At 62.6% G+C, this 11,600-nt stretch overlaps 2 protein-coding genes across 4 annotated transcripts; one reads left to right on the forward strand and one right to left on the reverse strand.

Moving 5' to 3' along the window:
* The first annotated feature begins 2,057 nt into the window (after window positions 1-2,057).
* Window positions 2,058-6,452, forward strand: GBA1 (glucosylceramidase beta 1). Of its 3 annotated transcripts, XM_040452729.1 has the most exons (11): window positions 2,058-2,214; window positions 2,575-2,662; window positions 2,910-3,101; window positions 3,234-3,380; window positions 3,664-3,797; window positions 4,030-4,202; window positions 4,409-4,646; window positions 4,968-5,192; window positions 5,553-5,715; window positions 6,077-6,194; window positions 6,282-6,452. In XM_040452729.1, the coding sequence occupies exons 1-11, from the start codon at window positions 2,188-2,190 to the stop codon at window positions 6,385-6,387; spliced, it is 1,611 nt and encodes a 536-aa protein (XP_040308663.1). In that variant the 5' UTR covers window positions 2,058-2,187; the 3' UTR covers window positions 6,388-6,452. The 3 variants fall into 3 exon arrangements, with proteins under 3 accessions (XP_040308663.1, XP_040308664.1, XP_040308665.1); XM_040452730.1 differs by lacking the exon at window positions 2,575-2,662 and having other exon boundaries at window positions 2,085-2,214; XM_040452731.1 differs by lacking the exons at window positions 2,058-2,214; window positions 2,575-2,662; window positions 2,910-3,101 and adding an exon at window positions 2,703-2,848.
* Window positions 6,453-6,948: 496 nt separating this feature from the next.
* On the reverse strand, window positions 6,949-11,586 carry MTX1 (metaxin 1). Its single transcript, XM_040452740.1, has 8 exons — window positions 11,482-11,586; window positions 10,177-10,246; window positions 9,978-10,057; window positions 8,444-8,536; window positions 8,108-8,290; window positions 7,912-7,988; window positions 7,383-7,537; window positions 6,949-7,292 (listed from the first exon to the last, which is right to left on the reverse strand). Exons 1-8 carry the CDS (start codon window positions 11,560-11,562, stop codon window positions 7,078-7,080), a joined length of 954 nt encoding a protein of 317 aa, XP_040308674.1. The 5' UTR covers window positions 11,563-11,586; the 3' UTR covers window positions 6,949-7,077.
* Window positions 11,587-11,600: the final 14 nt, after the last annotated feature.

Here is an 11,600-nt window from a genome sequence, read left to right on the forward strand (position 1 = left end):
CGGGGCGCGAGGACTCCCAGACGCTGTCCCGGCCCCTCCCGGGGCTGCTTCCACAGAGACCCCAGAAAGCCCCCCTCAGCGACCCTGCCGACACCCTGCTCTGGGCCCAGTCCAACGCAATTCCCGCCCTGGAAGTGGAGAGGCTGGGTCTCCTGCGGCCTGGGAAGCAGGACGCGGAAGGGCTACGACCCGGTTCTCTGCGTGGAAAGACCCACAGCTCTTTGGGGGGGCGGGTCTGCCCCCTAACCAGACTCCCGACGGGTGGGGGGCGGGAAGCCCTCTGCTGCAGCTAATTTGCGCCCCTCCTTAGCCACTTACTGTCAGGGGAGAGTGGGACGCGCCACCCCCCACCCCCCTACGAAGTCTGCGGTCGGGCTTGGCACGTTTGGGGACATCGCAGGGACCGGCACCTCGGCAGCGCAGCGCGTGTGGCTTAGCGTGATGCAGGAATTCCTTCCAGGTCACCCAACCGGGGAGTGCGGGAGCCAGGATTCAAACCCAGCTTGTCTCACTGAGACTAGGCTTCCGGGCCGTAGGAACCTAGAGGCAATGATCAATTTTGCCCGGAGTGTGTCTGGAAAGTCTTCACTGAAATCATTTCTTTAATGTTTTTTTTTTATTTATTTATTCTGACAGAGAGTGAGAGAGCGAGCTGGGGAAGGAGCAGAGAGAGAGAGAGAGAGAGAGAGAGAGAGAGAGAGAGAGAATCCCAGGCAGGCTCCCACTGTCAGCGCAGAGCCCAACACGGGGCTCGAACTCTCGACCCACGAGATCATGACCTGAGCCCAAGTCAGGTGCTTCTCCAACTGAGCCCCCCAGCGCCCCATCACTGGAATGATTCAACAGACCACAGTCACACAGGAAACCGGTGGCTCTCCAGCCCCTCCTGGGCTCCAGGCGCTGCACTCGGCTTACTGGTCCCAGTCAGGGCTCCATCTCACAGGTGAGATCAGCCCCCAGAGCCACGGTTCGGAGCCGTGCGTGTCGCTCCCGCTAAATCAGAGGCGCCCGGGAGGCACCACTGCGGCCCAAACCCTTCTCACATCCACTGAGGACACAGCTGCGTATACTGACCGGTTTCGGAACCACTTTGCACAACCAAGGAAAACCAGTTGTGACAGTCCTCGTCTGATGAGGGGCTTGGTGTTGGTGACTCCCGCCCTCGGCCAGGACCTGTCCTCCCTGCATTTCCACCCCTTCTCCTCCGAGAAACCTTCCTGGGTCACTCCCACCATGCACGGCCACCCCACGAACGCTTGTTACCTTCTCTTCATCTGTAACTACACGTGATTTTTTTTTTTTTTTTTAGAAAACTTTAAATGTTTATTTATTTTTGAGCAAGAGAAAGACAGAGCACCAGCAGGGGAGGGGTAGTGAGGGAGGGACACATAGAATCCGAAGCAGGCTCCAGGCTCCGAGCTGTCCGCACAGAGCCCGACGCGGGGCTCGAACTCAGGAACCGTGAGATCATGACCTGAGCTGAAGTCGGCTGCTCGACCGACCGAGCCACCCAGGCGCCCCTGTAACCACCCGTGTTAAGTGTGTGACTCCCCTCACAAGGCCTAGAGGGCAAATTATGCCTTAACCGCTTCCAGGATTCTGGAGGTGAATCTCTTTCATCAGTATCACCTTTATTAGCATTACTTTATTTTTATTTGTATTTATTTTTTTAAGGAAGCTCTGTGCCCAGTGCGGGGCTTGAACTCACAACCTGGAGATCGGGACTCACCTGCTCTACCGACCCAGCCAGCCTGGCGCCCCACCTTTATTGGCTGTTACTCACAAGCCTCTTTTCTCGGGAAAGCGGTGGGCCTGCCGCGTCGTCCATCCTCAGGGATTCGGGAGCCTCTACCCAACCTTCCGCGCGGATCCTTGATCCACGTTCTTCCTGAGGCTGTCACCCACACGTGCCTCCCAGGATGTCCTAGGATGAATAATCGCCAACAGCCTGGAGGAGGCCGGTCGCCCTCTACAAGTATGGTTGCAATCGCCTCACTTCCTGTATCATGTGACACTCCCAGAGTCGTCACGTGACCCACCTACTTCCCGCCCCCCCCTTTATGCCGGAACTAAACCCGCAGGGTTGATCGGGTGTCCAGCCACCGCCAGGACCTGCATCCCTGTTTGTATTTAGGGGACCCTCTGTCCTCCCGAGGCTCGGGAACCCTGCAGTGCTGTCACCTGGTGATGGAGCGCTCGACTCCTCCCCGAGAGGTGAGTGAGCCACAGCTCCCAGCCGGGTCCTATCGCTCTGCTTCTGGAATCCTGGCCATCCGGAGGCTGGAATTCAGTGGATGATAGTCTCCTCAAATCCAGGCCATCGTGGCTCTTTGACGGAGGGGCAGATGGGGGGGGGGGGGGACCCGGGGAGAAGCGGGAGGGAAGAGGGGCGGAGAAGGGTCCTGGTCGGGGTGGGCAGAGGGCACGGTGGGAGGGCAGCACCCGGGTGTCTCTGGGTCCTGTGCCATCGCCATCAGAGGCAGGTGGGAGCCAGGCTGTGGGCACCCCCCGCCCACGGGAGAGTAGCTGAGGGGTGGAGAGCGGCCTTCCAGCCGGTCCTCATTCTGTCCTCAGGAGCGCCCCGAGCCGCCGGGCCGGGGAGGCGTCTTGGCTGCCAGGCTCGTGGGCCTGCTTTTCCTTCAGGCGGTGCCGTGGGCCTCAGGTGAGTGAGTCACAAGAGGGGCGTCGGTCCTGAGGAGGCTCCCCCTGCCCGACGGTCCTGTGGGCGCCTTCTGGCATGCTGCCGTGTCAGGGGCGATCAGCAAACCTTCTGAGTGACTGAGACCAACCTCGCGTGGGCAGAACAGCGAGAGGAGTTTTGAAATGAGTGTCCGTTTCGTCCGGCCAGGTGCGTCCCTTCCCCCTGGCCTCCCTCAGCCCCGGCCTCTGCTTCTGCTCCTCCCTCGCAGGTGCCCGCCCCTGCAGCCCTAAAAGCTTTGGCTACAGCTCGGTGGTCTGTGTCTGCAATGCCACGTACTGTGACTCTCTCGATCCCCTGACCCTGCCCGCCCCCGGCACCTTCAGCCGATACGAGAGCACGCGCAGCGGGCGCCGGATGGAGCTGAGTCTGGGGCCCATCCGGGCCAACCGCACGGGCACAGGTGACCGCTCTGTGCCTCATCCCCAGGGCAGGCTGGGACGCTCCCGGAGCTAAGCCATGCCAGCAGCTCACCGGCTCCTCCTCCCTGTGCGCTCACACACCCCCCCCCCCCCCGTTTCCTGTGTATCCGCAGGGCTGCTACTGACCCTGCAGCCAGATCAGAAGTTCCAGAAAGTGAAGGGGTTTGGAGGGGCCATGACGGACGCCGCTGCCCTCAACATCCTTGCCCTGTCACCCCCTGCCCGGAATTCGCTACTCAAATCCTATTTCTCTGAAGAAGGTGAGGACGAGGGGGACAGGATGACACAGTGCGATTGACACTCTGACCTTCCCGTGACCCTGACTTCCACCCCTCCCTGACGTTTGGGTCCTTCCTACCTTTCCCTGGGTGTTAGCTCAGAGGACCTGTGTTCCACCCAGGGGCCTGGCTCCACAGACCCCAGCCGGGACCCCAGGCTCCCTTTGGCCCGCCACAGACACAGTCTAGGACCGGCAGGTGGTACGCAGGTCCCACATTCTCCTGCTGACTCAGATGCTCGTGTCTCGGCCTTCCTCTTCTGCAGGAATCGAGTACAACATCATCCGGGTACCCATGGCCAGCTGTGACTTCTCCATCCGCACCTACACCTACGATGACAGCCCTGACGACTTCCAGTTGCGTGACTTCATCCTCCCCGAGGAAGATGTCAGGCTCAAGGTGGGCACTCGCCCCGGTGGAAGTGGATGCCTGCTGGGTGAGAAGCCTCAGGCTAGAGGAGCCTGCAGGGGGCCACAGAGCCCGCCCCCTGCTCTCGGTTCTGTCCCGGGGGTGGGGGGTGGGGGCTGGCGGGACAGGGCAGGGGCCGATGGCTCGGCCTGACCCACTGGTCGGGCCGGTCTGCCCATGTTCCAGCTCTGGGTGTCTCTCTCCTCACCTCCACGGTCTCTAGATACCCCTGATTCACCAGGCCCTGGAGCTGGCCCCACGCCCTGTGTCACTCTTTGCCAGTCCCTGGACGTCACCCACTTGGCTGAAGACCAACGGGGCAGTGAACGGGAAGGGGTCACTCAAGGGGCAGCCGGGAGATCTCTACCACCAGACCTGGGCCAGATACTTTGTTAAGTAAGGCCGCAAGCCCTCGTCTCCGCACCCCCTCCCTTGCCGTGGACCCGGGTCACCCCCAGATCCGACTCCTCAGACTACCTTTCTACCTGCTGGGCCTTTCACACTCTGCCTGTCCGTTTTCCCCGCCTCACCGGGCCTCCTATTCCCCAGGGTCCTGGTCCCCCTCTCTTGTCCAGGGCCACTCACACCCTTTTCCCCGTCAGGTTCCTGGACGCTTACGCGGAGCACAAGTTACGGTTCTGGGCAGTGACGGCAGAGAACGAGCCTTCTGCAGGGCTGTTCAGTGGGTACCCCTTCCAGTGCCTGGGCTTCACCCCTGAACACCAGCGAGACTTCATCGCCCGGGACCTGGGTCCTACCCTCGCCAACAGTACGCACCGCGACGTCCGCCTGCTCATATTGGACGACCAGCGCTTGCTGCTGCCTCGCTGGGCCCAGGTGGTAAGGCCCAGGGCCTCCGGGGTAGCCCGGCAACCCCCAGATCTAGCCTCTGGGTGACCGGCTCCCACAGTGTCTTCCCTGCCTCAGCCCTTGATTCCTAGAACTCCCTGGGCTGGAGCCAGCCAGGCGCCCAGGCGGCCCCCCGGGGGGTGCTCAGGGGTCATAACCTCCTCTGCGTCTCCAGGGCCCCAGAGGTCCCCGTGGTTTGTCACTTTAACCCCTCTAGTTGCCTGCAGCCCACTGCCTGTTTCTCAGGCCCCCAGGGCTGCTTCCAGAACCCTCCATGCAGGGCCCGGTTTTAGCAGCCCCTTCCCCATACAGGTGCTGGCGGACCCAGAGGCGGCTAAGTACGTCCATGGCATTGCTGTACATTGGTACCTGGACTTTCTGGCTCCTGCAAAGGCCACCCTGGGGGAGACACACCGCCTGTTCCCCGATACCATGCTCTTTGCCTCAGAGGCCTGCGTGGGCTCCAAGTTCTGGGAGCAGAGTGTGCGACTGGGCTCCTGGGACCGAGGGATGCAGTACAGCCACAGCATCATCACGGTGAGCCCCCAGGCCCCTCCCGCCAGGCAGGCGCAGACCTCCCTCATCTCACCGCAGGAGGGCCTGTTCTCCAACTCACCGGGCTGACTCGCTCTCCGGGGCGTTGTCATCCCTGCCTCCTTCATGGGCTCGCACATCCCACCACCGCTTTCCTCGAGTGCTGGCCTCTCTGGCCGTCACGTCTGCCTCCACGTGCCTCTGCTTCCTTGCCTCATCCTCGCCGCCCCGCCCTCCTTAGGTGTTAGAGGCGCCGAGCGCCCCCCACGGGGCCGGGGCGCCGCCAGCCTGCCTTCCTCGACCCTTAACTACATTGTCTGAGGACCCCACGTGGGGGCTGTCTCTGCCCTGCTCCTCCCGCAGAACCTTCTCTACCATGTGGTCGGCTGGACAGACTGGAACCTCGCTCTGAACCCCGAAGGGGGACCCAACTGGGTGCGTAACTTTGTCGACAGCCCCATCATCGTAGACATCACCAAAGACACGTTTTACAAACAGCCCATGTTCTATCACCTTGGCCACTTCAGGTGAGTGGAGGGCGGGCGCCCCGCCTCCTTGCCAGGCTGGTCTCCTGCACGGCCAGGGGCGTCTGTTCCCCCCCCCCCGCCTTGAGGGAACAGGAAGATGTTCAGGGTGGGAGCTTGGGAGAGGCGCCCCTGTGCCTCTTGCACCATCCAGGCAGGAAGTGACTAGGCGGTGGTGGGCGAGCCCCGCATGCCGGACGCTGGGGACAGGACGTGAGGGCAGGGCCTGCCCGGCAGGATAGAGCTGCGGTCTGAAGGTGGGGCAGAGCTTCGGCAAGGGTGCTGCCCTTGGGGGAGCAGGCCCGGGCCCGGGGAGGCGAGGCTGGGGTCCCGGACCACGCCCGTTCTCCCCCAACCCCCCCCGCAAGTTCATTCCGGAGGGCTCGCAGAGAGTGGGGCTGCTGGCCAGCGAGAAGAACGGCTTGGACACGGTGGCGCTGACGCGCCCCGACGGCTCTGCGGTCCTGGTCGTGCTGAACCGGTGAGAGCGGCAGGGCCCAGGGCGGGCTGAAGCCCGGGCGGTGGGCTCGGCAGGACCCAGCGCTCAGCTTCTCCCTTGCTTCCCCAGCTCCCCGAAGGACGTGCCCCTCACCATCGAGGACCCTGCCGTGGGCTTCATGGAGACGCTGTCCCCCGGCTACTCCATTCACACATACCTGTGGCGTCGCCAGTGATGGGGCAGATACCCAAGCAGCGCCTGGGCTCGGCAGGGGCATTAAAGGGACAGAGTCGGCGCACACGCTGTCTGTGGCTACAGAGGATATATGAGGGCCAGGGCGAGCTTAGGTGACGTAAGCCCAGGGGCCGTGGTTTGCGTGACTCACTCTCCCCCTGGTGGGTGCCAGGGCCTGGAGGCCCCTAAAGGGAGCGCAGGGAAGCCCCGGCGGCCCCGCCCCCCGCCTGTGAGTGTGTGCTATGTGCTGGCTCCCGTGGAAACTGGGCCCCGGCCCAGGGTGAGCTCACTGTCTGTATGGACACAAGCTGGGGGCGGGGGAGGCCGAGGAAAGGGAGATCAGGGAAGCTGGGCCCCAAACGGGGGTGTGGGGGAGGGGGGGGACTGTGTCTTTCGTGGGCCGTGCGGAAGCAGTCACGGTGTCAGGGCACAGGCAGCCCAGAAGCCAGGCACCGGTGGGGGGCGGGGGGGGGGGGGGGGGCTCAGGCACCCGACGGCCGCCCCCCCACCAGCCAGCAGCTCCTGGAAAGATGACGGTCCCTTAAGAAAGAGAATGTGCGACTGCAGCCCGCGTGGACAGCTTTATTATGGGAGTGGCGCCCGTTTTCCAGCCGCACCAACAACGGAGAAGCAGAGGAGCCTCTGGAATGTGTGAGAGTAGAAAAGTCCGTCCCGGGAGCGCGAGGCGGGGTCACTCGTCTTCCTCCTCGTCGGCCATGCTCAGGGACCGCGTGCCGGGGGCCCGGGCGGGTGCCGCCCGCTGGATAGAGACGATGCCGCTGAGCAAGGCGTATCCCGCCATGGCCGCCAGCCCCGCCAGCACGGACAGCACCTGGTTCCGGCGCCGGTACGGCTCCTCCTCGGCCTCGGGGCCCGCTGGCGTCTGGCGTGGAGGCGGCACCTCCGCTGAGGAGCGAGGCAGGAAGGGGGGGGGGGTTGGTTCCCGTGTCCCCCCCGCCCCCGCCAGCGCCCGGCCCGCAGCCGCCCGCCGCTCACCTCCATCCCAGGGGAAGTAGAGGCTGAGGATGTGCGCGCAGTAGGCGCAGAGGTTGTGCAGCCCCCGCAGGTGGGCCTGGAGCCTCCCGCTGGGCAGCCTGGCCTGCAGCAGCGGCGCCAAGTAGCCGAAGACAAAGGCGTCCAGCGAGGCGGGGCTGGAGCGAGAGAGAAGGGCTGCAGGGGAGAGCCCGGGGCCCGGGGGCGGGGCCCTGGGGGGCGTGACGCCCCCCCCCCCCCCCCCCCCCCGTCCTGGACCCACCGGGAGCGGGGAGGGCTCCCCAGGTGGGGCCGGCCGGGCCCCGAATGGGACTCTATCCCAGGGCTGCATAAAGGGCACATTGAGAGCCCCGCGGCCCCTCCTGCGCCTGGCGGCCCTCCCGCCTCACACACAGCCCCACTGTCATCGGCCCGGCCGTCCCGAGGACCTCCTGCACAGCGCCCGGGCCACCCCGGGCCCCGCAGCGACGTCTGAACCTGCCTCTCGCCCCCCACCCCCCAGACCACCTAGTTTCCCCGGAGGCAGACTCACGCGTCCCCAAAGAAGAATTTCTGAGAGCCCAGGCGCTGGGAGAGCAGGGTCAGGCATTCTCGAGCCTCCTGGTACAGCTGCAGAGAGGACACGGGGCGGACTCGCGGCTGCGGGGACCCCGGGCACCCCCCCACCGCCGTCCCCGACCGTCCTCTTCGGGGCTCCGCTCGCACCGCGGCCCCGGCCCCAGACGCACCTCCTTCTCCAGCTCTTCCTCATTCTCGGGCCTGTGCTCCCCGCACAGCAGCTGCAGCCGCTCCATGAACTGCCGCTGCATGCGGCCAGGAAGGAAGAAGTTCAGGGGAAAGGGCATGGCCTCAGCGTACCACTTCCGGGTCACCTCCACATAGTTCTTGGTGTCCACCCAAAAAGTATGGATCTGGATGGGGGGGGGGGGGGGGACGGGCAGGAGGGACGAAGCAGGTCTGAGTCGGTGCACCTGCCTAACTTAGGGCGGGCTCCCCGTCGCGTGCGTGTGCGCCCCGCCCCCCCCTTCCTGGCCATGAACGTCGGGAGGTTCGGGCACGCTCACCAGCACCGGGAGAAGCTTCTCCTCCAGCAGAGACATGAAGGCCAAGGTGTCTGCCCCTTGTCGGGCCGACAGATCGTAATCGGCGTTGTACTTCTGTGGAGGAGATGACCGTGAGGGGGACGCCGGGAGGCTCCGGGGGCCCTTCCCCAAGGAGGGAGGCATCCTGTCCGGCACCACCCTCACCGGCCCCTGCGTGTAGCAGAGGGACGCCAGGCAGCTTTTCCCGCCGAGGCCCCCTCGCCTGGGCCGGTCCAGTAGCCTGTTGCTGTTGGCGGAGAGCCTGGGCCTTGGAGCCTGCTGGCCATCAAGGTCGGGCGCCCGCTGGGGGGAGAGGAAGGCCCCAGCCGCAAACCAGGAGCGGCTCCTGGAGTCTCCACGGAAAGCTGGAAGCACGCCCGCTGACGGCAACTTTCTAACAGGAACTTCCCAGTCCGGGCACCACAGGGCTGGCGCAGTGGAGCTCAGATGCACTGTGGGCCTCAGCCTAGGCCTCAGGAACCAGGGCCCCCTGGCTGGTTCTCTCAATGCCCAGGTCTTGGCTATTTGTTCCATTTCATTCCATGGCCCCGGTGCCACCACCGCACGTTGTACCCGCGCCCCATGTCTCAGCCTGCCACACCTCAGCAACCCCCTCTGCACATCCTGAGTGAGGTTTGTCCCCACATGACCTCTGGAGCCTGATCCTTAAAAAAACAAAGAAACAAACAAACAGATCTCTCTGAGCCTCAGTTTCTCCCCTGCAGAATGGGGTAACAGCCCTCTCTCAATGTGGCTGTGTTAGGAGAAAACCCTGCAGACTGGAAAAACTGTGCTCATACATAAGGAAACAGGGCGGTGGCCCAGGCCCTCCCAGGAACTTTGGTTTCTCCCTGGACCCCCTCTCCCCATGCCTCCCAGCTCCTTCACCTTTGGGAAAACACAAGAGGCTCCTACATCTGCCAAGTGTTCCCACGAAAGTTAGATGAGCCCTCGGAAAGCATCCCGGCTAAACCCCTAGTTTTATAAAGAAGGGGCTTACAGCTCTGAGAGGTGAAGCAGCTTGCCCAAGATCACACAGCCAAGGACAGGATGAAGGACAGTCAAGATATCCCCATTCCTCTTGTAATATGCTCTCAGCTTCCCCACCCTGGCTCTACGCCTTGGCCATCCTGAGCCCCGTATCCAGCCCAACCTGGGCCCTGAGAAAAGGACAATGGCCCTGCCGAGTCCCTCTCCAGAGCCACCTTCGAGGGCCTCACCTGAGCCAAACGTTCTCTCCCGCCCTCCTTTCCATTCGAGGTGTCATCAGCCCGTTCACCTCTCCTTCCCTGCCCAGCAGGCAGAAGACCCTGTCCCTCCGGATACCTCCCCAGCGCCCCAGCTTAACGCCTGGCCGAGCGCTTACTGAATCCACACAGTGTGTCTGTCCCATCAGACTGTGTGCTCCTTGAAGTTGTGGGCCTCCTGCTTCCGGCTCGGCACAGATGACAAACGTGTGATGCGTTGACATGACTCAACCACTCTCACCGGCAGCCCTCCTACCCAAGCCACCTACCTCTTTTCGAAGATGGGTGATGATCTTGTGTGGCACCGAGATGACCTCGCCGTGACTGGTCCGAAGGGCAGGCAGAGTCCCTGACATGGAGAGAAAAGGACACCCACCGACCCTTAGCTGCCTATCCATGTGTATTTACACCACATTCCTGTCTGTCTCCTGCTCCTCCCCTTCTTCACCCCCCAGGGACACTGGGTACCTGAAGGGCTCCGCCAGGGGTTGGTGATCTTGTACACCTTGAGTGGGGCACCAGTAAATCTGGCATAGGTCTGCAGGGAAGGAAGCAGAAGGCAGAGAGGCCCCCACAGGGGAATCAGGAAGAGCAAAAACGGGCTCCTGGGTGGCTCAGTCGGTTGGGCGTCCGACTCTTGATTTTCGGCTCAGGTCGTGATCTCACGGTTGGTGAGTTCGAGCCCTGTGTTGGCCTCTGCACTGACAGTGAGTGCGGAGCCTGCTTGGGATTCTCTCTCTCCCTCTCTCTGCCCCTCCCCTGCCTGCATACGCGCGATCTCTCTCTCTCAAAATAAATAAACGAAAGAAAAAAAGAAAAAATATTTATTGAACCCTTTTTGTGCTGTGCTTGGTACTTGCCTCACAAAGAGGTGGACATTATGGTTTCCGTTTTACAACGGGTAACGCAGGGCTCGGGGGGGTTGTGAACCGGTCTCTAATACTAGGTCTGCCAGCAAAAGCCTTCCCTCTCCTGCCATCTACCTGATGTGCAAACATCCTCATAAGTTCTTCCTACCCAGTATATCCCTTTTCCTGGAAGCACTGATCGTGCCCTTCTGAGGGAGTCTCTGTGGCCTGCTCCTACTTAAACCTTGGCACCTCAACTTATTACCTTTATTTGCTAACACGTTTGCCTTTCGGTAAACAACTACAGGGAAGGAACTAAGTCTTACTCATCTTTGCACGCCAAGGTGTGGTATCTGGGAGAGGCCTGATAACATGCTTATTAAATGAAAGAGTGAGTAAATAAAGTGAACGAACTGACTCCAAAGCTCTTTCCACAGAGCCTGGCGGGAGGCCTTTTGGTTCAATAAATGAACTCAGTAAGGCTGTGTAGTGAGGAGGAGGTGGAGGTGGTGGAGGTGGAGGAGGAGAAGGAGGAGGAGGGGGAGGAAAGGGAGGCTGAGAAGACAGGAATGCCACGCCTGAGAACCCTCAGATCGCCGAGGCTCAGTAAACCTCCGGGTGAAGAAACAGCCCTCAGAGACCAGGGAGGGATAGCCCCAAGGTCACACAGCCAGTAAATGGATGAGCAAGGACTAAAACCCATTTCCTGAACCCCCGACCAGGCCTCTTTCTATGGCTGCGCAAAACCCAGGCTGTTAAGCCACAGGGCACTGAGCCTACGTCGGCCAGGCTCAGTCTTTGATTGCCTCAGTTTCCCCCAGTGAGCCCGTGCTGAGGCGCCCTGGTCAAATCCGGACGATCGGCTAGTTCGGCTCCCTCCCCAGTCCTCCAGGGCGCAGCAGAGGGCGACGGCGCCACCCCTCACCAGCACGGCCAGGCTGTCCAGGTCCACTGACGGCAGCCCCCAGCCCCCCGACCAGCAGAACAGCTCCATGGGCGCCGCCATCTTGCCCGCCCTCTGTCCCGGAAGCACCTCCCCCCCCC

The sequence above is a fragment of the Herpailurus yagouaroundi genome, unplaced genomic scaffold (genome assembly GCF_014898765.1).
Source record: "Herpailurus yagouaroundi ecotype Mexico unplaced genomic scaffold, PumYag 207, whole genome shotgun sequence".
Lineage (NCBI taxonomy): Eukaryota > Metazoa > Chordata > Mammalia > Carnivora > Felidae > Herpailurus > Herpailurus yagouaroundi.

Bases quoted from the DNA above. Each gene is read 5' to 3' on its own strand.
- GBA1 (XM_040452729.1), top strand. From the start codon at position 2,188: ATGGAGCGCTCGACTCCTCCCCGAGAG. The intron at 4,203-4,408 runs GTAAGGCCGCAA...TTTCCCCGTCAG, and splicing joins TGGGCCAGATACTTTGTTAA to GTTCCTGGACGCTTACGCGG. The intron at 6,195-6,281 runs GTGAGAGCGGCA...TTGCTTCCCCAG, and splicing joins GTCCTGGTCGTGCTGAACCG to CTCCCCGAAGGACGTGCCCC.
- MTX1 (XM_040452740.1), bottom strand. From the start codon at position 11,562: ATGGCGGCGCCCATGGAGCTGTTCTGCTGGTCGGGGGGCTGGGGGCTG. The intron at 7,538-7,911 runs GTGAGTCTGCCT...CTCTCGCTCCAG, and splicing joins AAATTCTTCTTTGGGGACGC to CCCCGCCTCGCTGGACGCCT. The intron at 7,293-7,382 runs GTGAGCGGCGGG...CTCGCTCCTCAG, and splicing joins CTACTTCCCCTGGGATGGAG to CGGAGGTGCCGCCTCCACGC.